General features: G+C 40.1%; 1 protein-coding gene across 6 annotated transcripts in view; it reads left to right on the top strand.

Annotated features, from left to right (window-relative positions):
• The window catches only part of nrxn2b (neurexin 2b), a 360,890-nt gene that overhangs the window by 171,718 nt on the left and 163,884 nt on the right, over window positions 1-25,288 (top strand). For 5 of the 6 annotated variants that reach the window (XM_048183464.1, XM_048183463.1, XM_048183465.1 and 2 more), the window contains 2 exons: window positions 8,899-9,200; window positions 16,380-16,403. In XM_048183464.1, coding sequence (XP_048039421.1) covers window positions 8,899-9,200; window positions 16,380-16,403 — 326 coding nt within the window. The remainder of the gene's footprint in view (window positions 1-8,898; window positions 9,201-16,379; window positions 16,404-25,288) is intronic. The other variant, XM_048183462.1, reaches the window with a different exon arrangement.

The raw sequence follows: 25,288 nt of genomic DNA, 5'->3' as shown, positions 1-25,288 counted from the left end.
GTGAGTCATTGAATCATTCATTATAACGATTTGTTCATAAACGCACAATTCCTTCAGGAAGCTCTATTACATTGTGTTGAAATTCTGTTGATTAATGTGGTTAATTCTGTGGTCGCTTCATTTGTAAGAGTCAGTTGTGTCATGGTTTTTTACTTCAGAACACCTAATGTTTCTCTGAGATCTGCACTGAAGGGTTGTTGTTGTTTCTCATCGTCTGCAGCCCATCATCTGTTTCTCTAGGCAGAATTATGGGGGTGTGAGTGTGTGTTCTGTAAGTCTTTATGATCATCTCAGATCTGTCTTAAACCACCTTCTTACCTTCTAAATAGGCAGTTCCCTACGAAGGCGACGTCTTTACTGAAGTGAAGCTCATACGTGCCTGATCTGAAGCGCTCGACATGCACACTGCGTTTGATGATATTTCACATTAAGGCTGTATTATTATTTTTCTTTCTCATGATACTTTAACCCTGAATCTGTGTAGAGCTGTATTTTGCTGTAACAGCCGTGCAGTAAAACACACACACACACACACACACACACACACACACACGTGTATAAAGGCACACTCAACAGAAGTAGCGTCACATTAGTCTTCAGTGTGCGGGTGTTTTGCTCAGTGAGGGGTAAAATTGAAAAGCTGTCTTCGTTGTTAAACAAACCGCACACAGCCGTCGTGTCCAGCTGATCTCAGAGCCGCACTCTCATATTCTGGAATATTCTACAGTAGCTAAACACACATCACAGTACTGGATGTGGTCCATTGGAGTGCATTAGCTCACACGAACTTATGAACATGTAATGACGTCACACACTGAAAAACATCTGCTGTAGGATTTACTTTGCCCCTTAAAATACTAAAAATGAGCTCAGGTTGAATGTAAAACTGTTCAGGAAACAGGATAATATCAGTGAGAACTTCAACAGGTTTGAGCGTCACGGAGATAAACGTGTTACATGATGAACAGCGTCTGACTTTTTAATGAACTCATCTCATTAAAATTAAAGACAAAAAATACAAACATGCACAGAATGAGCAAAAGATGAAACGTGGGAAATCAAGAGAAGGGAAAATGAAGCAGGTGCATTAGTGACACGAGGAGGCGGAGCAGAACGCAGCGTTACTGCGGCAACAGGCAATTAAACCCTCCTTCAGAGAGCGACCGGCGCATGTGAAGAGCTCGACCTTCAGCGACCCGAACACAGCAGACCAGAGGAAATGATGACGAATAGTTAGTTGCATTAACTAAAGTTAACTGATACAACTTCTGATTTTAATAATGGAGAGTTCAGTCAAGGCTGTAGAAGTATTGTTCGTTCTTAGTTCATGTTGACTAATGTAGTTACCCAATGTTGACAAATGAAACCTTATTGTGAAATGTTACCATTATTTTCTTCTAATTTTTGTTAGATTTACACTTAAAACAAGAAACATCAATTTGCCAGTGGAGTGAGACAAGTACAGAGCTTCTCAGGGGGATCCGTCTTGTTTCAGGGATGTTTAGACACTCATCCAGACAGAATATGATCAGTTTGCTGATGTTTCAGTGACATCAGTCTTGTACATGTGTAGACGGTCTCTGTTCATTGTAGTCGAGTGACCCGTTGTGACCCGTCTGATGGTCGCACATCTCTTCAGTTCTCCTCAATGAAGCCATCGAGCGTCGAGTGGATCATTTGCGTTAATGTTCCTCTCAGACTGTGTTCAGCTCTGTGGCTCCATGTGGACGTCAGTCTCGTTCCTGAGGAGCTTCACAGATTCAGACCTTTTCGAGTGTGTATATGAAGTTTCAGCTCAAAATACTCCACAGATCAATTTTATAGCATGTTAAAATTGCCACTTGTTGGGGGTGAGCAGAAACATGCAGTTTTTCTGTCCCTTTAAATGCAAATGAGTTTTTTCAAGAAGAGGCAGAGATTCAAGAGCTCATGCAACAACAAAAGAGGACAATCTCACGCACTGAAAATGTCAGAAACTGTCAGTAATGGTGTTTAGTTTGAACCAGAGAGTATGTGGAGATAGAACAGCTATAGTTTAGTTTAATTACGGTTATAACTCATGTTGTCATCTTGCTTTTATCAACTATTAGTACAAGCCTGTTGTAGCGGAGCCCGTCCGAATGATGGCCAAAACTTTACTGATGAGTTTTATGACGTTTATTGTACTTCACACAAAAGATGAAGCGTCCGTTTTCACTCCAGAAAATCACAGTAAGAGCTGAATAAAACACAGTAATAGAAGTGTGCATTAAAGTCTTATCCATAAACTCTCAGTCTCTTGCATTATCATCAACATACACAGCGAAGAACACAGAAACACTCGTTACAGAAAACAGATCTATACAGACCTTATGCCTTTACGGGAGATGTTTAATGAACTGGTAAACTTTATATCCATGAAACAACTCCAATGAACCATAATAAAGTGCTCTCCATTCATCGCTGCCATAACCAGTATATTGCTCTGGAGGCTGATTTTGTATTGTCCCTTTGGACTGATATTCGTTCACAAAGCAGCCTGGTGTAAAATGATTTGTGCAGACATAAATAAATGTAAGTATATGGGGCACATTCTCTTCAAAAACAAAACTAATCCACTGCGTCTTCAGCGGCTCTGGAGTCAGGTGTACGTGAAGACTGTTCTGTTCACTCTTACATCCTACAACAAACACCTCAATCGCTTATCCTTGTTACTACAGCTGCTCCAGCCTGGAGAAAATGGTGGACCGCGTACAACTCGCTCAGGGTGGGGTCTATGCTAATCCGTCAGCAGTCGTGGGCGGGGCCTGTGCAAACTGACGTCACATTGTACGGAATCTGCAAACGGCTTGTTCTGAACACCATGTCAAAGTGAATTTTGCATAATAGGTGGCCTTTAACATTAATTTTCAAACCTTGCTTTTGCCTGTAGTAATGAGATCTATCTATCTATCTATCTATCTATTTTTCTATCTATCTATCTATCTATCTATCTATCTAAAGTAAATGCGCATTGTTTTATTTGAAAGAAATGGATGTACAGTATACATTTATACACACGGAGGATACATATATATGGGGAACAGTGGCAAAAAATATATAGAAGATTGTCAATTTCAGAGCCACAACAAAAAGAGAGATGAGTCAAAGAGATGTGATTCGTTTCGGAGTGAAAGAGAATGAAAGAGAGATATGGAGCATTTTATGAGTTTTCTCTAAAAGCTGAAACACTGATCAATCAAACTGTCAGCACCATTTTTCACTCTTTCCTCCTTTAAGAAAGAAGCTCTGTCATTTAAACACATCACTGTGTGTGTGTGTGTGTGTGTGTGTGTGTTCAGAAGTGCTTTTCCCACACAGTATACAGTGAGTGTTGGTGCTTCAGTTGTGCGTGACATCATCACTGCAGTAATTATTTTGGTTTAATTGGCAGCTATAGATGGGATTTCAGCCACGATAATGACACAGCAGTCATTCAATCACACCACTGACACTTCACCCCTCCAGCCAATCAGATTGGACCACTGAGAGTGCAGGTCCCGCCCCCTCTCCCTCTGATTCTGACGGCGGAGAGACGGAAAACACAGGCAGGAGGTTCCCGTTCCCAGATCAATTCTGAATAGGATTCAAGCTGTGTGCCAGTGCAGAGAGACAGACCGCATGAAGGACAGCTGTGGGCTGAAAACAAGTCTCAATATCTTCAGTCATTTTGCTTCTCCAGTAAATATATCTTGATTTAAGAATGTTTAGATATTTGTACTGGAAAGCAAGACAGAAACACTGAGGAAGAGCATTATTTTTAGCAGCGTGAGGTACATCAGAACACACAAGAAGAGCTTTAGAGCGACAGACAGCAGGGTTTAGCCGAGGCTCGCTGGAGCGACGGGGATCAGGCTGTATTAAAGCTCACAGGCCAGTAAAAGGTGCAGCGGGAGAGAGGCAGATTACACACGGATCGAGAGACGAACACACAGCGCTTCACCAGATCCTGACACTTTCCTTCAGTACAGCACAATACAGCCCACCTCTGTTGATCCTGCGTCCTGATTGGTCTCCTCGTTCACCTCTATGATCGGTCTGTTCTTTCTCACGTTTATGGAATCGGTCTTCGTCGATCTGAATAATGACTCCACTGTCTTCTGCAGAGCTGCTTATATCTGAACTCAGTTATTGAACTGAACTGAATCAACACTGAACTGAATTGATCTGAATTATGACTCTATTGTCTTCTGCAGAGCTGAATTTGTCTCGTATTAGATGAAGTTTGATTCTGTATTGTTCCTGTTTATCACCGTGAAATGATCTGTCATGTATAAAGCGCTGTAGAAATAAATGCAGCTTGATTCTCACAAACACTGATGTTTGCAGCACATGCACTGTGTGTTTCAGTTTGAATGTGCTTTATGGACGTCAGAAATAACTTATTGATTAAAAAACATTTTCTGAAGCATCTGTAGTTGAGCTGCATCCAGAGAAAATACTGCAAAATAACGTATGCAAAGCGCCAAACTCTATTAATGCTGTGCTTCCAGTTTTATTGGTGTTATTCTGTGTGTGTGTGTGTGTGTTGAAATTGCTTCAGGCATTGTCTGTATTCCTAATATTTTTTGTAAGGATGGATCTGTGTGTGTGTGTGTGTGTGTGTGTGTGTGTGTGTGTGTGTGTGTGTGTGTGTGTGTGAGGTTTAGATGTTCTCTACATCTTAAGGAAACACTCTGGGGCAAATTAATTAAGAAAACTGAAACAAATCACTTCCGCATTAAAATATTTGCACGGTTCTCGGAGTCAGTGGCATGAAAACATAATTCACTGATCTTTTACAGAGGAGCTGCAGCATCTTCACCTGAATAAAATGAAACATTAATAAACCTGTGGTTTAGTGGTTAAAGATCTGGGCTGAAATCCAAAAGGCTGTAGGTTTGAACTCTTCAGAGTCGTATAAAACGCTGTTTTGTGCCCTTGAGCGAAGCACTTGACCTCGGGTCGCTCCAGGATGACTGATCCTGCGGGAAAACCTAATGTATGTCACTTCCAATGAAAACGTCTGGAAATGAATGAATGTACGTGCAGTTTTACTCACTGGATTTTACAGCAGACTTCAGTTCATCTGCTCTTTCTCATGAGGATTCTTAGATTTGCTGAAAGCGCTCATGAATACGGGAATCCCAGCATATCCTACTGATGATACATGACATAATCTTCAGGACGCTCCAGTCAGGAAACTTAAAGAAAACGCTGTTTATTCTGGAGAAGAGCGCGTCTCCCCAGAGGACGTCTGCAGTTGGGAATACGACCATACGATTTGCTTTGAACCTTATTCTCACCAGAGTTTTACATGTTTAGGACTAATTACACCGCAAAGAATGAATGTCCTGCTTAGTACAAACATCTAAACATTATTAAATCAAGATGCGTTTACTGGAGAAGCAAAATGAAGTGAGTTTGTGCTTAAAACAAGAAAAAATATCTGCCAATGGGGTCAGGAAAATAAAGAACGTTAAATGTTTCCGTCAGGGGCTTCATATATAGAGCCTTTTAACCCACCATTTTATGGATTTAGTTTTACTTAATTTTGTTTTAATTCTTTTTTTTTTTTTTTTGATTAAATTGTATGACTTAAACAACTCTAAACATACTTTATCACTAGAAAAAAAATGAACATGGAAGTATTATGCAATCATGTGAGACATTTCTCTTTATATACAACCTTTTGGGCATAAAGCCGTCTTTAAAGAGGTCGTGAACTGCATTGGTTTATCGTTTTATAATGTTTCCTAGAATACACTTATAATGTTAGTATGCTTTTTACATCAAAAATTGTTATCATTTAGATTTGAACGCTCTGTTTTAAGGGGCGTGTCTGTGTGAGACTTCAGTGTAAACGCCCACTGCTGTGATTGGCTGACATCTTTGCATATGAATTAGCTCATTGTTACTCTTTCAAACACTTTTAGCATGTTTTTCTATTACAGTTCCCAAGGTTAACCAATTGTGAAAAGTGTTTATTATAGCATTATATTTAGATCGTGGCATGAAAGGTTGCAGTGATGAACATTAACAGTGCAAACACGATGTAAATAAGAGATTCGTTGAATAAAACGTGAGTTTTGGCTCGAGTCCATATAATTTAATCACAGTTTAAATAACAGATTATTTTCATCCTGCTAAGGAGAAACAACGTAAAATTGAGCGTTTAGTCACTGGTTTGATTTAGCAGCCTGGTCTCATTGTTAATACGTAGGTATTAATACGTAACTTTCAAAGACACAAAATGTACATTTTTGTACATTTAGAAAGGTGCTGAAACGTACAATATTGACATAATTATGGCACTAAAATGTAAAAATACTTACTTATTTACAGTGAAAAAACTTAAAATATGTATGAATCTTACATGTCATAAAGAAGTATGTATAATTTCCATTTTATCATTTTGTAGATAAATGTAAGATCCCTAAACCCCACCCTGAACCTAAACATACCCATTTTATACAGAATGTTAAAAGAATAAAACATAATGGACAGAAATGTGTAGGAAAATGACAATTTTAGTAAAAATATCACATTAAAACTATATTTTGAGCTGCTAATCCACACCTATCCCTAAACCTACCCATAACCATTTCTTAAAACTAACATTATAATGTTATAAATAAAAGAATAACAGACAAACAAGCGTAATCACAATAATTAATTTAAAATGAGAAAATGTCAAAAGTGGTACCAAAAGTAGTTCAAATGATGAAGAGTTGCAGTCCTCTCTGGCAGTAAGAGTTTTTTATAGAGAACAGAGCAGAATTTAACTTATTAATCCATGAAAATATGAATCCGGCGTCTCTCCGTGAAGGTGCGCACTCAAATGTCTTTCCACTGAAACACGTCACAATCTGTGACGAAGCAGGTGAGAGCCAATGAGCGTCCGATATCAGTGCCGTATAGCATGTCGTACCGCTTCTCGAGGGCGTGACTTTCACATTCGAATGATTACGAGCGCGACCTTTGACTGTGACGGTCGCTGCTGCTGAGAATGAAGATGAGGATTGATGGATAAAGGGCTGAATTTGGATCTGTTCCTTACAAACATATGGATTCTAAAGATTAGGAGTTCAGCGAACAAATAAAATGTGATTTGTGAATTTATGTTGTGCTTTGGTGTATCTTATCAGCCTCTGCATAGGAGAAAACACTTCTGTGTCACACAGCAAACAAACTAAATAAATGGTTAAACAATTACAGAAATTTTATTCATTTTAAGATTTTAAAGTGTAGCCTTGTTTAACATTGTGTAATCCTCACGAACAGAAATGTTATTTTCAGATTAAGTAGATGAGTAAACTGCTACAACTGATTTAAAACATTAATGCCACGATTTTAATATTAATGGGAATTTATACACATTCACACTTGGATACGTAAGTGATTTATATTTTATTGCTGTTAATATGCAAGTATTTTTACGTTTTAGTGCTATAAATACGTCAAGGTTGTACGTTTTTGTGTGTATGTAAACGTAAGTAAATGTATGTGTGGTAGAACTACACTTTACGTAAAAATACACACATATTCTCATGAGATCATGGTTGATTTACTGAAACACAGACAAAGATCATCTGACTGTACATGAATCATTAAAGGTGCCCTAGATTCAAAAATTGAATTTATCTTGGCATAGTTGAATAACAAGAGTTCAGTACATGGAAATGACATACAGTGAGTCTCAAACTCCATTGTTTCCTCCTTCTTATATAAATCTCATTTATTTAAAAGACCTCTGAAGAACAGGCGAATCTCAACATAACACAGACTGTTACGTAACAGTCGGGATCATTAATATGTACGCCCCCAATATTTGCATATGCCAGCCCATGTTCAAGGCATTAGACAAGGGCAGCCAGTATTAACGTCTGGATCTGTGCACAGCTGAATCATCAGACTAGGTAAGCAAGCAAGAACAACAGTGAAAAATGGCAGATGGAGCAATAATAATTGACATGATCCATGATAACATGATATTTTTAGTGATATTTGTGAATTGTCTTTCTAAATGTTTCGTTAGCATGTTGCTAATGTACTGTTAAATGTGGTTAAAGTTACCATCGTTTATTACTGTATTCACGGAGACAAGAGCCGTCGCTATTTTCATTTTTAAACACTTGCAGTCTGTATAATTCATAAACACAACTTCATTCTTTATAAATCTCTCCAACAGTGTGTAATGTTAGCTTTAGCCACGGAGCACTATCAAACTCATTCAGAATCAAATGTAAACATCCAAATAAATACTATACTTATGCAATTAGACATGCTGCATGACGAACACTTTGTAAAGATCCATTTGAGGGTTATATTAGCTGTGTGAACTTTGTTTATGCTGTTCAAGGCAAGCGCGAGCTCCGGGGGCGGAGAGCACGAGCATTTAAAGGGGCCGCGCTGCATAAATCGGCGCGTTTATAATGATGCCCCAAAATAGGCAGTTAAAAAAATTAATTTACAAAAATCTATGGGGTATTTTGAGCTGAAACTTCACAGACACATTCAGGAGACACCTAAGACTTATATTACATCTTGTTCTTGGGCACCTTTAATATCAGATCAGGTATTAGAATGAACACAGTTACTGACATGTTGTCGCATTACTGTCGAGTCCGTATCGTAAAAGTCTGTTTGCACCGAAATGTGATTGATTTACCAAAGAATCCACAGTGAAATGTACCAAATACAAAGCACTTGAACTATGTAAGAAATAGAGTAGGGAATCCGTTTACTGACTGATTCGAATGGGTTGTGTTGTCTTTCTGGTGTAGATTCAGTGTAAGAGTGTGCTAGATGTTGGTAAAGAGTGTTGATTTGCTCCATCCCTTCACTGCTGCTGCTGTTTTGATTCAGAGAAAAACTCATTTTCTCTCCTCCTCTCTGCAGCAAAAGAAGAATCGGTCGCCACCTTCAAGGGAAACGAGTTTTTCTGCTACGATCTGTCCATGACGCCCATCCAGAGCAGCACGGACGAGATCACGCTGTCTTTCCGAACTCTCCAGCGTAACGGTCTGATGCTCCACACCGGGAAATCCGCAGACTACGTCAACCTGTCGCTGAAGAGCGGCGCCGTGTGGCTCGTCATCAACCTGGGCTCCGGCGCGTTCGAGGCTCTGGTGGAGCCCGTCAACGGGAAGTTTAACGACAACGCTTGGCACGATGTTAAAGTCACGCGAAACCTGCGACAGGTAAGATTTTTACAGTGTGAACTGTGTGGATTTTGATCACCTAACAAAAATGATGCTCTTCCTCAGTATTTCAGTGCAAATATCTAAACATTCTTAAATCAAGAAACATTTCCTGGAGGAGCAAAACAACTGAGGATATGAAATACTGAGGAAGAGCATCATTTTCTGCAGTGATTGAGCTGAAGTCGGGAATCACTTGGGAAAGGGCGTGATCACAGTGAATTCTCATTGGCTGGAGACGTTTCAGTCGACGCCCACAGTCCCCTGTGCTTCCCGACAGCCGCTGTGTGATTCCTGACAGGTCTGAGAACAGCGCTGTGTGCTTTCTTCTCGTTAGACCCGATCCAGACAGAATCAGACCCATGCCTTCTGCTTCAGGACTTCATTATGTGCACCTTAACTTAATGTTCTGTTCGGAGAAGAGTTGTCCATCTAAAATTGACTCAAACCTAATGAAGTCGGCAGTCCTTAGGGGACGGAAGATGCCGGTCTTGTTCTGCAGGATAAAATCAAGGAGTCGATGATTGGACTGGAAAAGAACAGAAATGAGTAACAATAGAACAAATAACAACACAGTGAGGACAGAGCGAACTGAATCTGCACTCGGATGACTCAGTGAGTCGTTCCTTCAGGACACAAAGCGATTCACGCACAATGAATCTCTATGGACGTAAAAGAAAATGAGCTTTTGTCCTTGTGGACCTTTAGAAAATAATTTAAAAAAAAACTTGATTTTTTCCAGCTAGCATTTGATGTGTCCTAAATTCAATCCTAAAATAATACTTTAATATTTTCCGCATACTTCCACCAATTTACAGCTCGATTGTAAATAGCACACAATAAAAATATCCCGTTCAAGTGATATTTATCTTGATTTTCTCTTCATATTTCATCTCAATCTCTTCATTGGTGCTGTCGTCTCTTTGCTAAACTAATAAATGGGTAATCTGGGGGGGAAACAAAGATTATTGGAGTTTTACAAGAACATATTATTTCAGTTTTTCTACTTGAGAATGCCACATTTAATAATTCAATGTTACTTGCTGTTTCTTTGTAATTAATTGTGAAATTTACTAGCAATTTCTGAGTGAAAATAGTTTCTACATTATTTTTTTTCAAGTGTAGCATTAAAAACACCTTAATAGGGCAAAATTGTTGCTTGTGATAGAAATGTTGGTTTATAAACCATAATTTCTATATGGGTGAAAGAACACTGAGGTGTAAGCGTGTGTATTATATAGAAACACCCTTACGCTCTCTGTTTCTTTCCACACGTCTGACAGACACACACACACACACACACACACACACACACACACAGATTGAATAAAAGTGAAGAATGGTTCAATACGGCTGCTGTAATTGGCAGTTGCAGATAGCGGCGCAGAGATGCGATCGATTTCACTTATGGTCACTCGCTCATTCTGTCTCTGCTCTGGTAATTGTAATTGGAACGAATGTCTTGTCACCCGTAATAAGAGCGATTGTAATTGGCTGCTGCGGCACGAGGGCGTGTCCACTGTGGTAATGCTTATTGCTATTGGCTGATGGTGTGAATCCAGAGAGGAAACAAAAGGGAAAATCTTTTGTCCAGGACTGAATTCAATTACACACTCGAGGCTTTATTCTCCTCCGAGAACAAGCGAGAGAGAGTTTGGGTTCAGAATCACTCCTTTGTTGGTTTATGCTGGTTTAGTTACCCAAAACTCCTTAAAAACCATCCAATCAGAAACCAGCAGACCTGTTTTTTGTTTCAAGGGATTTAAAGGTGGATTGAAGCCGATCGGACCGTCAGACAGCAGAGATGAGTGATCACAAAACCAGTAATGACTGCATCTGAAGAGGCACATTTAACTCTTGACGAGGATGCAGAAAGGTTTATGAGAGGATTTATGGGATAGAAAATATCATTCGCTCAGTATCAAAACAATGAACGTCATTGGAAAGACCCACCATGATAAAAAAACAAGAGGTGGCTGGTTTATTGATCTGATTCAGACAAACACTGACCTCACATTTACTCAAAGCTGAACTCCAGATAATCAATAGAGTAACCGTGACATTCACACATACGTGTGTGTGTGTGTGTGTGTGTGTGTAATATATAACAGTCAGAATGAGGGAAATAAATAAATGGAAATCAATGTAATAAATAATTAAATGCAGAGATACAGCACAACAACACCACCCAGTGGTGAGCAGTAAATGTGCACAGATGTTTTTCCAGTCCAAGAATGAAAACAAACACATCAAGATGGTGTACAGATATTATAAATATACTTTTGCTAATTAATTCAATAGTGAAAAGCTTTGATCAAATAATTATACATTATAATGTTTTACTCAATATTTACAGTTGATAAAAACATCTACACACATCTGTTAAAACAGATCACTTCTGTGATGTAAAATGAAAGAAAGATAATTCATATCTGAACTTTTGCCATTTTAATGTAAATTCTGAACACAGCCACAATTATATCCAATTTAAAGGGGGTGTAGACTTATGCAGTCAGGATGTTTGAAGTTTTATTCTCTGAAATGTGAATCTTTGGTTTAACATTAAAGGTGATATGATTCATCTTTCTTTAGTGTCTGTATGTGTGTGTGTGTGTGTGTGTGTGTGTGTGTGTGTGTATTTGAATGCATATGAGTGTGTTCATGCCAGATGTGTTTCACGTCAGCTTCAGGTTCAGACTGATGTGTGTTGATTGGAGTGAGTGAATCTGCAGTATTCTCTTAACGGACGTGTCTGGTAACTTTATAGGGAGCAGTGTGAGGGTTCGATTCTCGCTGCCGTTTCTTGGAAGAGGTCGTGACTTTTTCCCTTCAGCGTTTCTATTATAGACACACAGCGAGACGTTACTAATCAACATCAGGTCAATATTCCAGCGCAGGTGAGAGAGACACAGCGCTCAGTGTCACGATTGACACAACACCGCCTGAAACACGAGATATAGACACACGTGTGTATATAACAGAGCAAACATCACTTCCTGCTGTCTTTAGTTACTTAACCAAGGTCAGGTGTGTGTGTGTGTGTGTGTGTGTGTGAGACTACTGTCAACAGTGAACTACACTGGGAATGTTAATGCGTGCAGCACTGATTGGTGGAGGTGATGTTTTGAGGCGGAGTTTACAGTCATTTCTCCTTTTCTTCTCATCAGCGTCTCCCTGCCGTCTGTCCGTCTCTCCGGTAGCTCCATCTGTATTTCCCATCATTCTCGTCTCGTGTAATTCGTCACCTAGCAACGCTGTAGACGTGCTGTGGTTTGTGGTCGGAGGGTTTGAGAGTTTTTCTTCTCTGTCTGTCGTTTGGCGAGCTGAAAGAGTCTCAATCGCGCTGCATTTCCTCCTCTAATGACCCTGTAACAGCAGGATTATGACGGGATAAACAAGCCTCGCTCGTTCAGACACTGCTGTGAACCTGACGCCGCCGTGAAATATGATCCTGTCCTCACATTTACAAGACATAAAATCATATATTAATACTGTGTATAATTAACATTATACATATGTCTAAATGTTATTTGGAAAATATTTCATTTCACACTATAAAATATTATTTTCCTGATTTGTTATCACAACATTTTTCTTTTGTCAAATCAACTTAATTATTAATGTGGTTCAGATAACATAATATTTTGAGATTCTGTTGATTAAACCAATCAGCTTCACTGTATTAACTCAAACTTTTCATTTCAATGAACTCAAAATTTTAAGGCAGTCAGGTCTTTTTTTACAGTGAAATTACATCATTACTTTTTAACGCAATGTAGTACTGCACCGTACTGATGTATTATTTATAGACTTATATTATTTAATTAATACATTAAATTATTTTTTTATTTTAATCCAATATATTAAGTTAAAATGTAATCATTTATTTATTTAAATCAAATGTATTCATTTATTTATTTAAATCAAACTTTACTTATATTATTTTAATCAGTTCATTAATTTAAATTAAATTTATTATTTTTATTATAATCCAATGTATTTATTAATGATTTAAATCAAATTTCATTTGTTATTCTAATCAATTATGTATTTATTTAAATAATCTATATGTATTTGTTATTTATTTATTTTAATCAAATTGTACTTATATTATTTAATAAGTGCATCAATTTAAAATTTAATCAATTATGTATTTATTTAAATCAAATTTGACATTATTTTTAATCAGTTCATTAAATTAAATTATTTTATTTTAATATAATGTATTATTTATTTAAATAAAATTTAATAATTTATTTAAATAAAATTTCATTCATTTATTATTTTAATCAATTATGTATTTATTTAAATTAAATTGTTATATTTATTATTTATTTAAATCAATTTTAGTTTAGTTTAGTTTAAAGTGACAGTTTAATATGAGATTTATGATGTATTTATTTTACAGTGTTTTTCGCTCTGATTCGGTGCATGTTGAGCTGAACGCTGATGTGATTCAACACAGACAGACAGACAGCGAACCCTCACATGGAGTCATGCTGATATCTTCACATGTTCATACATATTCATCTTATTTGTTCTGCATGTTGTTGTTTTTTGCTAAATAACAGCGGTCTCATTTAAATATGCGCTGTATGTCATGCATATGCATGAGAGCCAAACCTGCCTCATTATGATCAGGCTGATGTGAGTGTGGAGGATGATGAATTCAGCTCTTCTGTTTCATTGACTGACCCACGGTCACTCGCTCACCTTCATCACACGCACTGACACTCGCGCTCAAACATCTGCAAATGTGCATTTTCATATATAAACACCTGCTTCTGTGAGGAGCGCTTTACGAATCAATCAAGCTGAATTATGCGTCGCTCCACACTGATCCTGTCTGTCTTCTGTGGAAACACTTAGACGACTGAAAGTGGATAAAAGGACCATGAAATTACTGAAACAATAGCTTCATATATTAAATGAGAAAAGCATCGAATAGACATCACAAAAAGTAGCTTTAGAACGAAATATATATTTTTGATTCAACAATATATATTAACACAACTTTTAGGCTTCAATGGCCATGAGGGTTAGTCAATGACAGACTTTTCATTTTTTAAACGGGTTTCTTTATTATTATAGAAATTTGGCTCTTTTTTTAGGAATTTATACTCTAAATAAGAAAGTGAAACTGCCAGTAGGTGTCTAAATGAGCAAGTCATTGAATTATTCATTCATTCGTTTCGTTCAAGCTGCTGATTCATTGTTCACCCGATTGATTCGCTCAAACTCGGATTCATTCAGAAGCGCCGCTGTGTGATTTGATTCTACCTGCGGAAACAGAGTTTTAATCCGCGCACCTCTTCATCAAGAGCTCTAAACACTGAAAGATGTCAAATATTAGTCTTGCGTCTCAGCGGGCGTCGTTCAGGAATCCTCCTCCAGTCCTCCCGCTGACTCAGAGCCAGTTTCAGTATTCTCCTGTGGTTTCCCGCTGCTGTGACTCTCGGCATCCGTATTCTCCGCTCTCCATCCGGCCGGGAAGCACAGGGACACTGAGGAGCGTGACGGTCTTCCTCAGATGTCTCTGATTCCCACTGCGGCTCTGATTTATTAGGCAGGAATCTCTGGATCATCGGATATGAGTGCATGCATGAGACTGAGGTCAGAGGTCAGAGGTCAGCCTGGTGAATGAAAACCGAGTCAACACAGTAGGATTTACTTGAAAAAAGCTGAGAAACCATTTTCATGCAAAAATTGCTAGTAAATTTTACAAATAATTACAAAGAAACACCAATTAACACGCTGAATTAAATGTGAAATTTTAAGGTATAAATTAATACTTTTTTTATTTACAACAAAACACACAATCATACACACAGCTGTCCTGTATTATGCTTGTTAGGTGGTGTCTAGGGTGTCTCTGAGGGGTTGCCAGGGCGTTGCTATGCAGCGTTTGGCTCCGGCTCCTCCCTCAATGTGCGTCTGATCACTTATTAAAGCAGCAGCTCACTCTCCTCAAAAACACATGTGAGTGAGCGTTCACGTCTAACACAACGTCTCACACACACACACACACACACACACACACACACACACACACACAGTGACTGAAGTAAGTGCACTGCAGAGGCATGGGTCTGGATCAGAATCTGGACGAGGCTTCGTAATCACAACAGTCTTTTTTTCCAGGTTCAAGATGGCGGCAGTGTGATGTTTCTTTATCTCTGTCTCTGAATTTCTTGTGTTGAAAGTTCAAATAAGATGTTTTCCTTCCCATGTTGCTCACGCTGTTGTGTTTTTGCCTCCTTTCAGTCGTCAGCCAGAGAAGAGCGATTTCTTGCTTTGCTTCAAAAACCAAGTTTGGCCAAATTTGCCTGTAACGAGCCCCGTCCGCAAACAGGCCACGCCCACTCACAGGACTAGCCAATCAGAATGATCACTAATACTGCTGTTCCTCTAGCCCCTCCCACTCGAGTCAGCCCCTCCCCCAATCTTCCCACGTCCCCCTTCTTTATGTGGAGAATGGTTTCCTAACTCTTGTGTCTTCTTACTAACCCAACAGCTTCAGATTCTTCCAGTTTTCATTTTGACCTGTTTGTGTTCCTTTGAAGCGACTAACATTGTGTCATTCACGGAATGTGGGCCATCCGTTGTTTTCCGAATTAACTTACGTACTGACGTACTAACCATAATAACAATACAGTTGTCATGTTTTTCTTTTGGTTGACAAATCCTTCAATGAAGAGATTCTAGACATGAGAAAGAACTCTTAAAATTTGGATTTTGGGCAAAAAAACGAAATTAGGAAAAGAAAGCCCCCGGCTGGTCGAACCTGTTAACTGTCGCTCGCTCGCTTGTGATTCATGAAGCCAAAAAAGTTGAACATTTTCATTCCATGCATATTTTACAACATAATTTGGCCTCTGAAATTGCTAGAAAATCAAAGCCAAGTTTCGTTCCAAGTTTTTGATATCACAAAAATGGAGTCGCTGAAATGTTTTAAAGTAGCGTTTCCATTATAACTCAGTGTCCAGTTTCAAAACGGATCCACAGGATGAATTTTGAGGGTTTAAGCTTTCGAATGAATGATAATTACTAAAATATGTGAGCAATAAAAAGACAGTTAACAGGCTGTGACCGCCGCGTTTTCAAAGACCTTTATTGACTTCACGATTTGTCATTATTCTATATATTTTTCTTTCCCTTCCCTTGTTTTTTTTCCTAAAGCACTCAGGCATTGGACACGCTATGGTAAACAAACTGCATTATATGGTAGATATCATTCTAATTGTCTTCTACTTTGGTTTGCCCTGGATTTCCGTTTCCTATTTCTATTCTGTTTGCTTATACTGACTACACAAATTCCCATTGGTATCAAGGTAGCAATGAAACTACAGATATTCACTCTTTTCCTTTCACTGTCCCATTCGATCATCCTTTTTACTTTGTGTTGTCCATCCTACGCCCTCCCTTCCCTCCAGATAGAGTTAAACATTCTGTTAATTACGTTGAAGTAGTCCATGAAGAAATAAAGAAGTGCGCAGCGATAGTGAACTCGAGCACACTGAAAGTTTTACTGTATGTTACCCGTAGCTGCGACTCCCTTGAGTCGTTTATGATCGTTCGTTTGAGGCGGTAATGGATCCCAGTGGCGGGCAGTACGGATGTAGCGTGGATATAACGCAGTAAAGCTAATGAGATCGAATGAAAGTGTTTTGGTGAAGTTGACCGACTGGCCAGAGTCTGAGAATGTCAATATTAATACTGAGATATCGAGCTGAGTTCAGTGCAGCGGTGAAAGCCGTGTCTGGTTCTCAGCATCTCAATCCGTTAGCTGGATAATGGCATCAGGCTCCAGGTGATGATCCTCCGTCTCTCCGGGTGGATTTACTGCCCCTGGTTGGGAGTGGGCAGCCCTGGTCATAAAACACCCCATTACAAGAGCCGCGGTGATTTATTCAGCAGATCAGAGTGCTGAACTGGGCCTCGTTGTGTCCGCCGCAGAAATACAGCGGCTGGACTGATGGTTTCATCGGACTGTACCAGAGCCAGATGTTTATTCACGTATTTCAGGTCGTCTGGACTGTTTGGTCTCGCTCAGGTCAGGCTGAGTGATGGTTTCATTAGTGTACATACCCATAGGACAACTAACCTAATTATTAAACATGAACAATTACTTATTACTGAAGTTCAGTTCCCTGGGAGATGTTATTGATGCGGGGAAGCTTTACACTGACGCAGTGCTTGTTTTGCTGTTTGGCAGGTGAGAATCAGACCTTGGCTGAGGTTCATCTCACTATCAGACCAATCCTCTGCCGTCATTTATATGCTATTATAGTGTTTATTTGAATTGGCTTTAATGCTTATACTTTCAGTCACCAAAATTTTAGTAATTTTATGTGCTTTTTATTCATTTTTATTATAAATTAACAAATAATAAATCAATGACTTCAACTTGAACATATATTTAATTTAATTTTATATTTTATTTTGTGTATATATATATAAATAAATATAATAAATATAAAATTAAATATATGTTTAAGTGTGCCATTGGACCCACAGAGATGATGTCCTTTACTGCCTGTCACTGGACTCGTCAAACGCTAGGCTCCGCCCCCTGCGCTGCAGTGCTTGTAGGAGAATTTCTAGAATGTAGGAACTGTGTTCATCAACATCTATACTAACTCAATAACGACACTCTAACACACTCTTACTTTGGTATATATGTATGTATATGTTGCCTAGCACATATATACTCATACATATATGCATATTTAATAAAGCCACACCCCCTTCTAATAGGAATAAAATAAACAGCCTACTGTGAAATAAAAAATGTGGAAAGGGCTAGCGTGATTGACAGGTCTCTGGCTTCCCGCTGCGAGCTGCTTCAGGATGATATTATCAGCCCGGACCGCTTGCATTAGTATGCAATTATACAGATCTAATGAACTCTGGCAGGGGTTCGGCGCCCTAGAATAACAATATTTCAGGCCGGTCTGGGAGAACGAGCTGTAGTGTTATTTGGCCCGGTGCAGGCTGGGTAATTGGCAGATGGACAGCGGTAGATGACTGACAGCTCGCAGTGCAGATGAACGTTGCCATCGCCCATTCACACTCATCTGCGTGACGTTCAGTCAGAACTCTTTTCTTTCGTGTTCTCAGTCGTGTGCATGCTTTCATCCGCTTGCAGCGAGAGGGAGTCTGCGATGCCCAAGCCGAAAGAGTCTCGGCTTGCACGCAAACCTGTGGAGTTCAAGTGCTCATTTTGTTGTGTCCCACCTTCAGATTTAACCCCTTAATCAACTAAATGTCCTCGCTCCTCTTTTCTTGCCATCTGTGCCGTGACGTGACTCCGTTTCGACTCCTCTCTGCCATCGGCTGCTGAGCGCTTTTGCTCAGACGCTTGATTGCGCTCATCGGTTGAACATTCCCATTTGACGCCATCTTCATTTGCTCATCCAACTGCATGGCTTCTTCCCCATGTTGTGATGGTTTTTGGATGGTTCATTTTCCTTCCTCTTAACCTCAAAACCCACTTGACAATTCAAACTCTTTGTCGAATCAAATCACAAAGGATTTCACCAATTGACTGCTACTACTCTACTAAATGACTAAAACCCAAATTCTGTTACTAATCCCAATGAAACCTTTGTTGTAACTGTACTAACAACCATTTTTGTGTCTGACCTGCTCTTATTTACTAAAGTACTAACCTCACTCCACACATACGAGCGCCTCACGCAGTCTCCGGCCCGTCCCTCGCCTCTCTTCCTCCTCCTGACCCCTCAATCTCACTAACTCACCCCGGATCCTTTGGCTAGTTCCGTCCTGATCTCTCACGACTCGCTCGCCAATCCGAGGGTCGTTTTCCAGCTGCCAGCCACTTGTCGAAGGCCTCCCCGCTGCGGTGTGCACTGTGAGGCTTGATTATGAGAATAATAAATGGGGTTCCATCGCAACAAACAATTTTTCCTTTGTTTTTAATAGGTAAAGGTAAGTAATTGTAAAGACCCATCTCAAGACCCATCGCCTGAAACTCAAGCATCTGGAAATGAGGTAAGGATGATCGCTGACTTTTAAGACCAATTCACACTGTGCCGACAGACGCCGACCCTCACGGTACTTCGCTCCTCAGACGCGTTCCATGACCTGATAAACTGGGGGCCGACCAATGGCAACACATTAACCCGACGAAGTGTCTGTCGCCGTCTGTCGGCGCAGTGCGAAACGGCCAACACAGGACCGACATGCTGCCACTTACAAACGTTCAGCTGAGCTCATCGCATAGTCTTTTTGTGGTTTTGTCTTTTGACAAAAATATTCATTAAAGGGATTTATTAATTCTGTCATCATTTAAAGAGCACAAAAGAAGATGTTTCAGTGTTTTTTGTCCATGCAATGGAAGAAAGTTGTTTGGCTCTCAGCGTTTTCCACAACATCTTCTTTTGTGTTCAACAGGGTTAGAAAAACATGAGGGCGAATAAATTATGACAAAATGATCAGTTTTTGGTCAACTATTGGAATCAAAAAACACATGACAGGATGTTAGAAGCTGACTCTTGTGCCAATAGGTGTTGAGATGTACCTTATTGCTGGGAATGGTAGACAATCAACTGATGGGGATTCTCCTAGTTGTGTGGGAGGTAAATCTTGGTCAGGGGACCGTTTTGGGTCAATTGGGCACGGGACACATCATCAGTAGTGTACCTTTGCACTATTTGGTGTTTCGACACTATACACCCTCCACAAGGATGGCCCGCTGCAGGATGATCAGTCCTCAGCTTGTGTCCCGTGCTCCCGAAATTCACTCTGTTGAAGAAGTCTGCAGCTGGCTGAGAGGCTGACAGGTGGGCGTTCTTTGGGTGAACTATTGCTTTAAAATCGAGTCTGTATTTTGTCGAGTCATTTTCATTTTAGTCAATTTACGCTGACTGAAAGAACTTGTTGTGTGAATGCATTGGTAATCAAGTCATCAAGAGTGTGTTATAATCAAAATCGGTATAAACATAAACCAGTGCAAGTTTACGAGGAGAGGAGTGACGTGCGCTCTCTTCGGCTCGTTTAAGACTCTTGCTGCAGCATTCTGGATCAGTTGCAGAGGTTTGACAGTGCATGCTGGAAGGCCTGCCAAGACAGCATTACAATAGTCCAGTCTGGAGAGAACAAGAGCTTGGACAAGGATTTGTGATAGGAAGGGCCTGATCCTTCTAATGTTGGATAAGGCACATCTGCAGGACAGTTCTAGCAATGTGGTCTGTGAAGTTTAAATTCATCAATCACAACTCCAAGGTTCCTGGCTGTCCTGGATGGAGTTATGGTTGATGTACCTAGCTGAATGGAGAAGTTGTGATGAAGTGTTGGGTTGACCGAGACCACGAGCAGCTCCGTCTTCACAAAGTTTAGTTGAAGGTGGTGGTTCTTCATGCATGAAATGGCTGTCAGGCAGGCGATGTGAGCAGCAACCATCGGATCATCTGGCTGGAAAGAGAGGTAGAGTTGTGTGTCATCAGCATAGCAGTGATGGGAAAAACCATGTTTCTGAATGACAGATCCTAGTGATGACATAGATGGAGAAATGAAGCGGTCCCAGTACCGAGCCCTGAGGCATCCCAGTATCTAGATGTTGTGTTTTGATTTCTGTGGTTTGATTTCATACGAACTCCACTCGTGAGACACTATTTTCTATGGAGGAACATGCCTGTTTCTTTGGTGAGTAATAAATCTGAAAGATATGGTGGTGCAGGGCCATTTCAAGATTTAAAAACAAATAACAAAATCTTAAAATCAATCCTATAACGGACTGGCAGCCAATGTAGAGAAAAAAAAGAATAGGGGCAAATAAACCAATAATCGGGTGGGGTTCGAAAATAGACAGGAGAGCGCGTGGAACATAGAAACAAACATGAGAAGTCATGTGCTCACACCGAAGTTCGACTGTGTTCACATGAAGTGATTCGGAGTACGGCGGATGTGGAGGTCTCAGTTCACACTCCAGCACAATCTCTCGCATGCAGAGATGTTGATAATCAAATGCACCACACAGTCATATTCTCTTTCACTAGCAATTATGCTCTTTGTTTTGATGCGGAGGATGATTATGTTAGATTTATGTAATGGCAGTCAAAAGTGTCCATTAGCCGGCGGTGGTTCCTCCGGTGCGTCGGTCAGTTTGTTGTCCGGGGCAGAATAAATGAGATGCCAGCGCTCGTCTAATGCTGCATCAATATGAAATCATTACTCAGCGGCTGACAGGTGATCAATTCTACCAGATCTATTAGAATAGCCCGATGACAGCAAGATGGAGAATTTTATCAGGGAAAGTAGCTGCAGTGTGATATTGTGTCTTCACGGTCAGACGGGTTTGTGTGTGAGACTAACAAGACTTACGCCGTGAGACTTTACTACGGGTTTCAGCAGTGTGACAGTAACTCAGTTTGGCTTTCCCAGTAACAGGCTAGTATTGAGGGAACCACGGCGCTTTATTTAGTCTCGTTGTGTTGCTGAATCAGTAGCTGTGTGAAATCTGAATCATTTCAGCACTTCAGATGATTTGTTTTAGTGAACAGGTTTATATAGGCAGATGCGTTCAATGAATTGATTTAGAGAACAATCACTCAGGTGTTTTCCCAGTTTTTAAATTCTGATTTTGATAGAATTTTTAGTTTTAGTTGGACAGTATTTGTTCAAGTTTGATTCTGTCATGTTTCAATTGTTGTGTCAGAATAATACTGCTAGAATGCTAATACTTTTCTAAATCATCCTTAAAATACATTTACTAGAGAATATAAATGATGTAAAATCTGTTTTTAGGGCATGTATATTTTTAAACAATCTGCAATTACTTTCTTTTTGTTTTAAACATAAATCTAACAAAATTTAGCAAGGTTTATGCTTAAAACAAGAACATAATGTGATTCAAGATTCTTTTGTTCAGCATGGCTAGTTTGACTAGTAGCTTGTAACAGTTTCAGAGTAGTTTTCTGCCGACAGACGCTCGTTAACCCTTCTCACCCTGATTGAAGTGAAAGTGACAGTAAATGAGGAGCAAGTGTAATGCGTGTCTTCTGAGGTTTCCTCTCTTTAAACAATCCCTAGTGAGTGTCGAAAGAGCCACGGATGAATTCATCGGTGCAAAAGAGCTGCTGCATGATGGCATCAGTATTCAGCACACATACAGTTAAACTGTGTGTGTGTGTGTGTGTGTGTGTGTGTGTGTGTGTGTTGTACAGTAGGTGTGGTTGATGTTGATTGTGTGTGTCAGGAAAAACACAACACTTCACTGCACTCATTTATCTCTTTCTCTCTGTTCCTCTCTCTCTCTCTCTCTCTCTCTAATGCTCTGCTTTGTTTTATTCATTTTATTCATTGTCTCCACTGCTGCATTACTATAGTGTGTTTGCGGTGAACCACAGGAGCCGCTGTTATTTCTTCATACACGCACTGAGAGCGTTTTAACCCGCCGGTGATGATCCTCCAGGAACGCTTCACTGTGTTTCAGTGAGGGATTACGCGTTCTTATCTGAACATGCTCTCTGTCTTGTCACGAGGGGTTTTAGGGTAAATAAGTCAATATATCTCAGAGACAAACGGCCCATTAACACATTATCAGCTCCTGGAGCCTTTAAGATGCAGGAGCCTGAAGCACAGCAGCAGGTTCGGATGCTGCGTATGGATTTCACAGGTTATCTGCAGTGCGAAGCAGAACCGCAGGGCTGACGGTGCTTTTGTTTCTCTGAGATCAATCCACAGTTAACAACAGAACCGCAGCTGTGCTCTCTGACACATGCATTTATGCTGTATGACTTAATGCACATGCAATATTTACTTTTTTTTTTTTTTAATTATTATTATTATTATTTTTTTTTTTAGTTCTGTTCTATTGACGTTTTTTTAACTGGTTTTGCTTCAGGACTCAGACCCAGAACAGTACCAGAATCATACAAAACAGTATTATTTTAATTTTATTTACATTTTATTATCATTTTTTAGTTTTCATGTAAATTTTAGTAAATTTTTTTTATCTGCTTTTGTCATTTTATTATTATTATTTTTATTGCTATTTATGTTTAATGTATTTTTATTTCAATTTTTGTTTTTATTTATTTCCAGAAGGGATGTAACGGCACACAGAAGTCACGGTTCGGTACGTACTTCAGTTTTGGTGTCACGGTTCGATACAATTTCAGTAAAACAGGAAAAGCAACAAATCCCCAATACTAGGTTTCTTTTCTTTTACAGTTTGTTCCATCTAGTGGCATTTAGTCCCCCTGAGGAGTTGGTACAGTACAGCCTCCTATAGAGTATTAAGCACTAAGCAGTAAACAGAATGCACTCTTGCATAGGTCATATTTTTTGAAGCGAGTGAAGCGGCATACGAGGCTTCCCATTTCCAGGACGCATATTTCATCACAGGACTGTAGTAGTGAGACTTCCACCACACAAATCAGCACAATGCCAAATGATTCATTAGAAACTGTAATGTGTCTATTTTTATTCATGTACACTCACAATAAAAACAAAGCATTGTGCTTTTGTAAAATAAAGTAAACAAGCAGGATGCCTCTTTCTGCCGTCCAAGTATTCCTTTCTATGAAGTTTGTGAAGCGCATCAAAAAAAATTAATCGAAACTCAGCGTATAGGCTGCTATCACACTCTTGCATGCAATCTGAACTCTTGTTTTGGGTTGGTGCATAGATCGCCTCTTCCTCTTCTGCTCATTTTCCTGTTAGCAAACAGAGTTGCATTACCATGTGCACCCCCTTCTGGATTGGAGTGTGGATCGCCTGCGACTGACTGTATTCGTCATCTGACTGTTTGCTTCGAACCGTGACATCTGTACCGTGATGTTTCGGGATGAATACATATACCAGTACATAACATTTCAATTTTTTTAGTTTAAGTTTCTTAAGAATCAGAAATGGTTTTTTTTACATTTTAGTTAACTATAATAACCCTGATACATGTCACGGTTGCAGTGTGACTTAATCCAGTTGATCGGAATGATGTGTGACGCAGTTTAATAAACATCAGGGATAATAAACATACTACACTTTAACATCAGTGACACCGAACAATGAAAAGAAAGAACTAAGGGCTTGGCAGACGGGGGGCGGAGTTGGTGCAGCTGAGGACAATGGTGGAACCAGCGGGAAGGAGGAGCCCAGCGGAGTCAGAGGGGTGGAAGGTCAAGGCTACTGGAGACTCGGAAGTCTGAGGCGGAGCCCGAATGATGATAGACCAAGGTGGAGTCAGAGGGACGAGGGAGCCCGGTGGAGCCTGAAGGATGACGGACCATGGTGGAGCCGAGGGAGCGTTGAACCAATGGGTCGGAGGGCCAAGGTGGAGCTGAGGGATCCACAGACCAAGGCAGAGCTGATCAGCTGGGTGGAACCACGGAAGGAGGAGCCTAGGGGCTGAACGGAGACAGCGGAGGGGAAGCCAAGGACCTGGATGGCTTTAGCAGAGGGAGGCTTTCTGAGACCATCCACAATGAAGGTGACTTGGAGCTGGGCGGGACCAGCAGAGATGAAGACAACTTGGGACTAGACAGGACCAGCAGACACTGGAGAACTTGAAACATTTCATCATCCAGATCGTCAATTAATTCCATTGAGACAACGGGAGTGTGGGTGGGGCTTCAAACCATGCGGTCAAACTCTGCCGGCTCACTCACCTGAAAGATTCTGTGATAGATCTGTGGCAGGCATGGGTGGAGGCTGACTGGGCTCTGGGTGTATGGTGGAGTCTGGGCTGGCGATGTCTTCCTCAACGGGGCTCCACATACTCAGCAAATGCCCCTCGAAGACCGTCTCCAGGCAGGCTTGCACTCATTAAGGCCGATATTAAACAAATGCACAGAGAGAGCAGTCTGAACATGAGTAAGGCACATCAGGTGGTCCTTGAGGGCACGATTATCCTGCTCATGGCAGCTGGTACATCCATTCTGTGTCTTTTCTCGAGGTTCAGTGTTCTGTCACGGTTGCAGCGTGACTTGATCCAAACGACGGGGATGATGTGTGAATACCGAACAATGAACAGAAAGAACAAAGGGCTTAAATACACAGACTAAATTATCAATGGAACAAGAAACAGGTGCGTGTGAACTATGAACAAGAACTCAGGCAAATGT

This window comes from Megalobrama amblycephala, linkage group LG3, assembly GCF_018812025.1.
Source record: "Megalobrama amblycephala isolate DHTTF-2021 linkage group LG3, ASM1881202v1, whole genome shotgun sequence".
Taxonomy (NCBI): domain Eukaryota; kingdom Metazoa; phylum Chordata; class Actinopteri; order Cypriniformes; family Xenocyprididae; genus Megalobrama; species Megalobrama amblycephala.
This window is presented reverse-complemented; position numbering and strand designations above follow the sequence as displayed.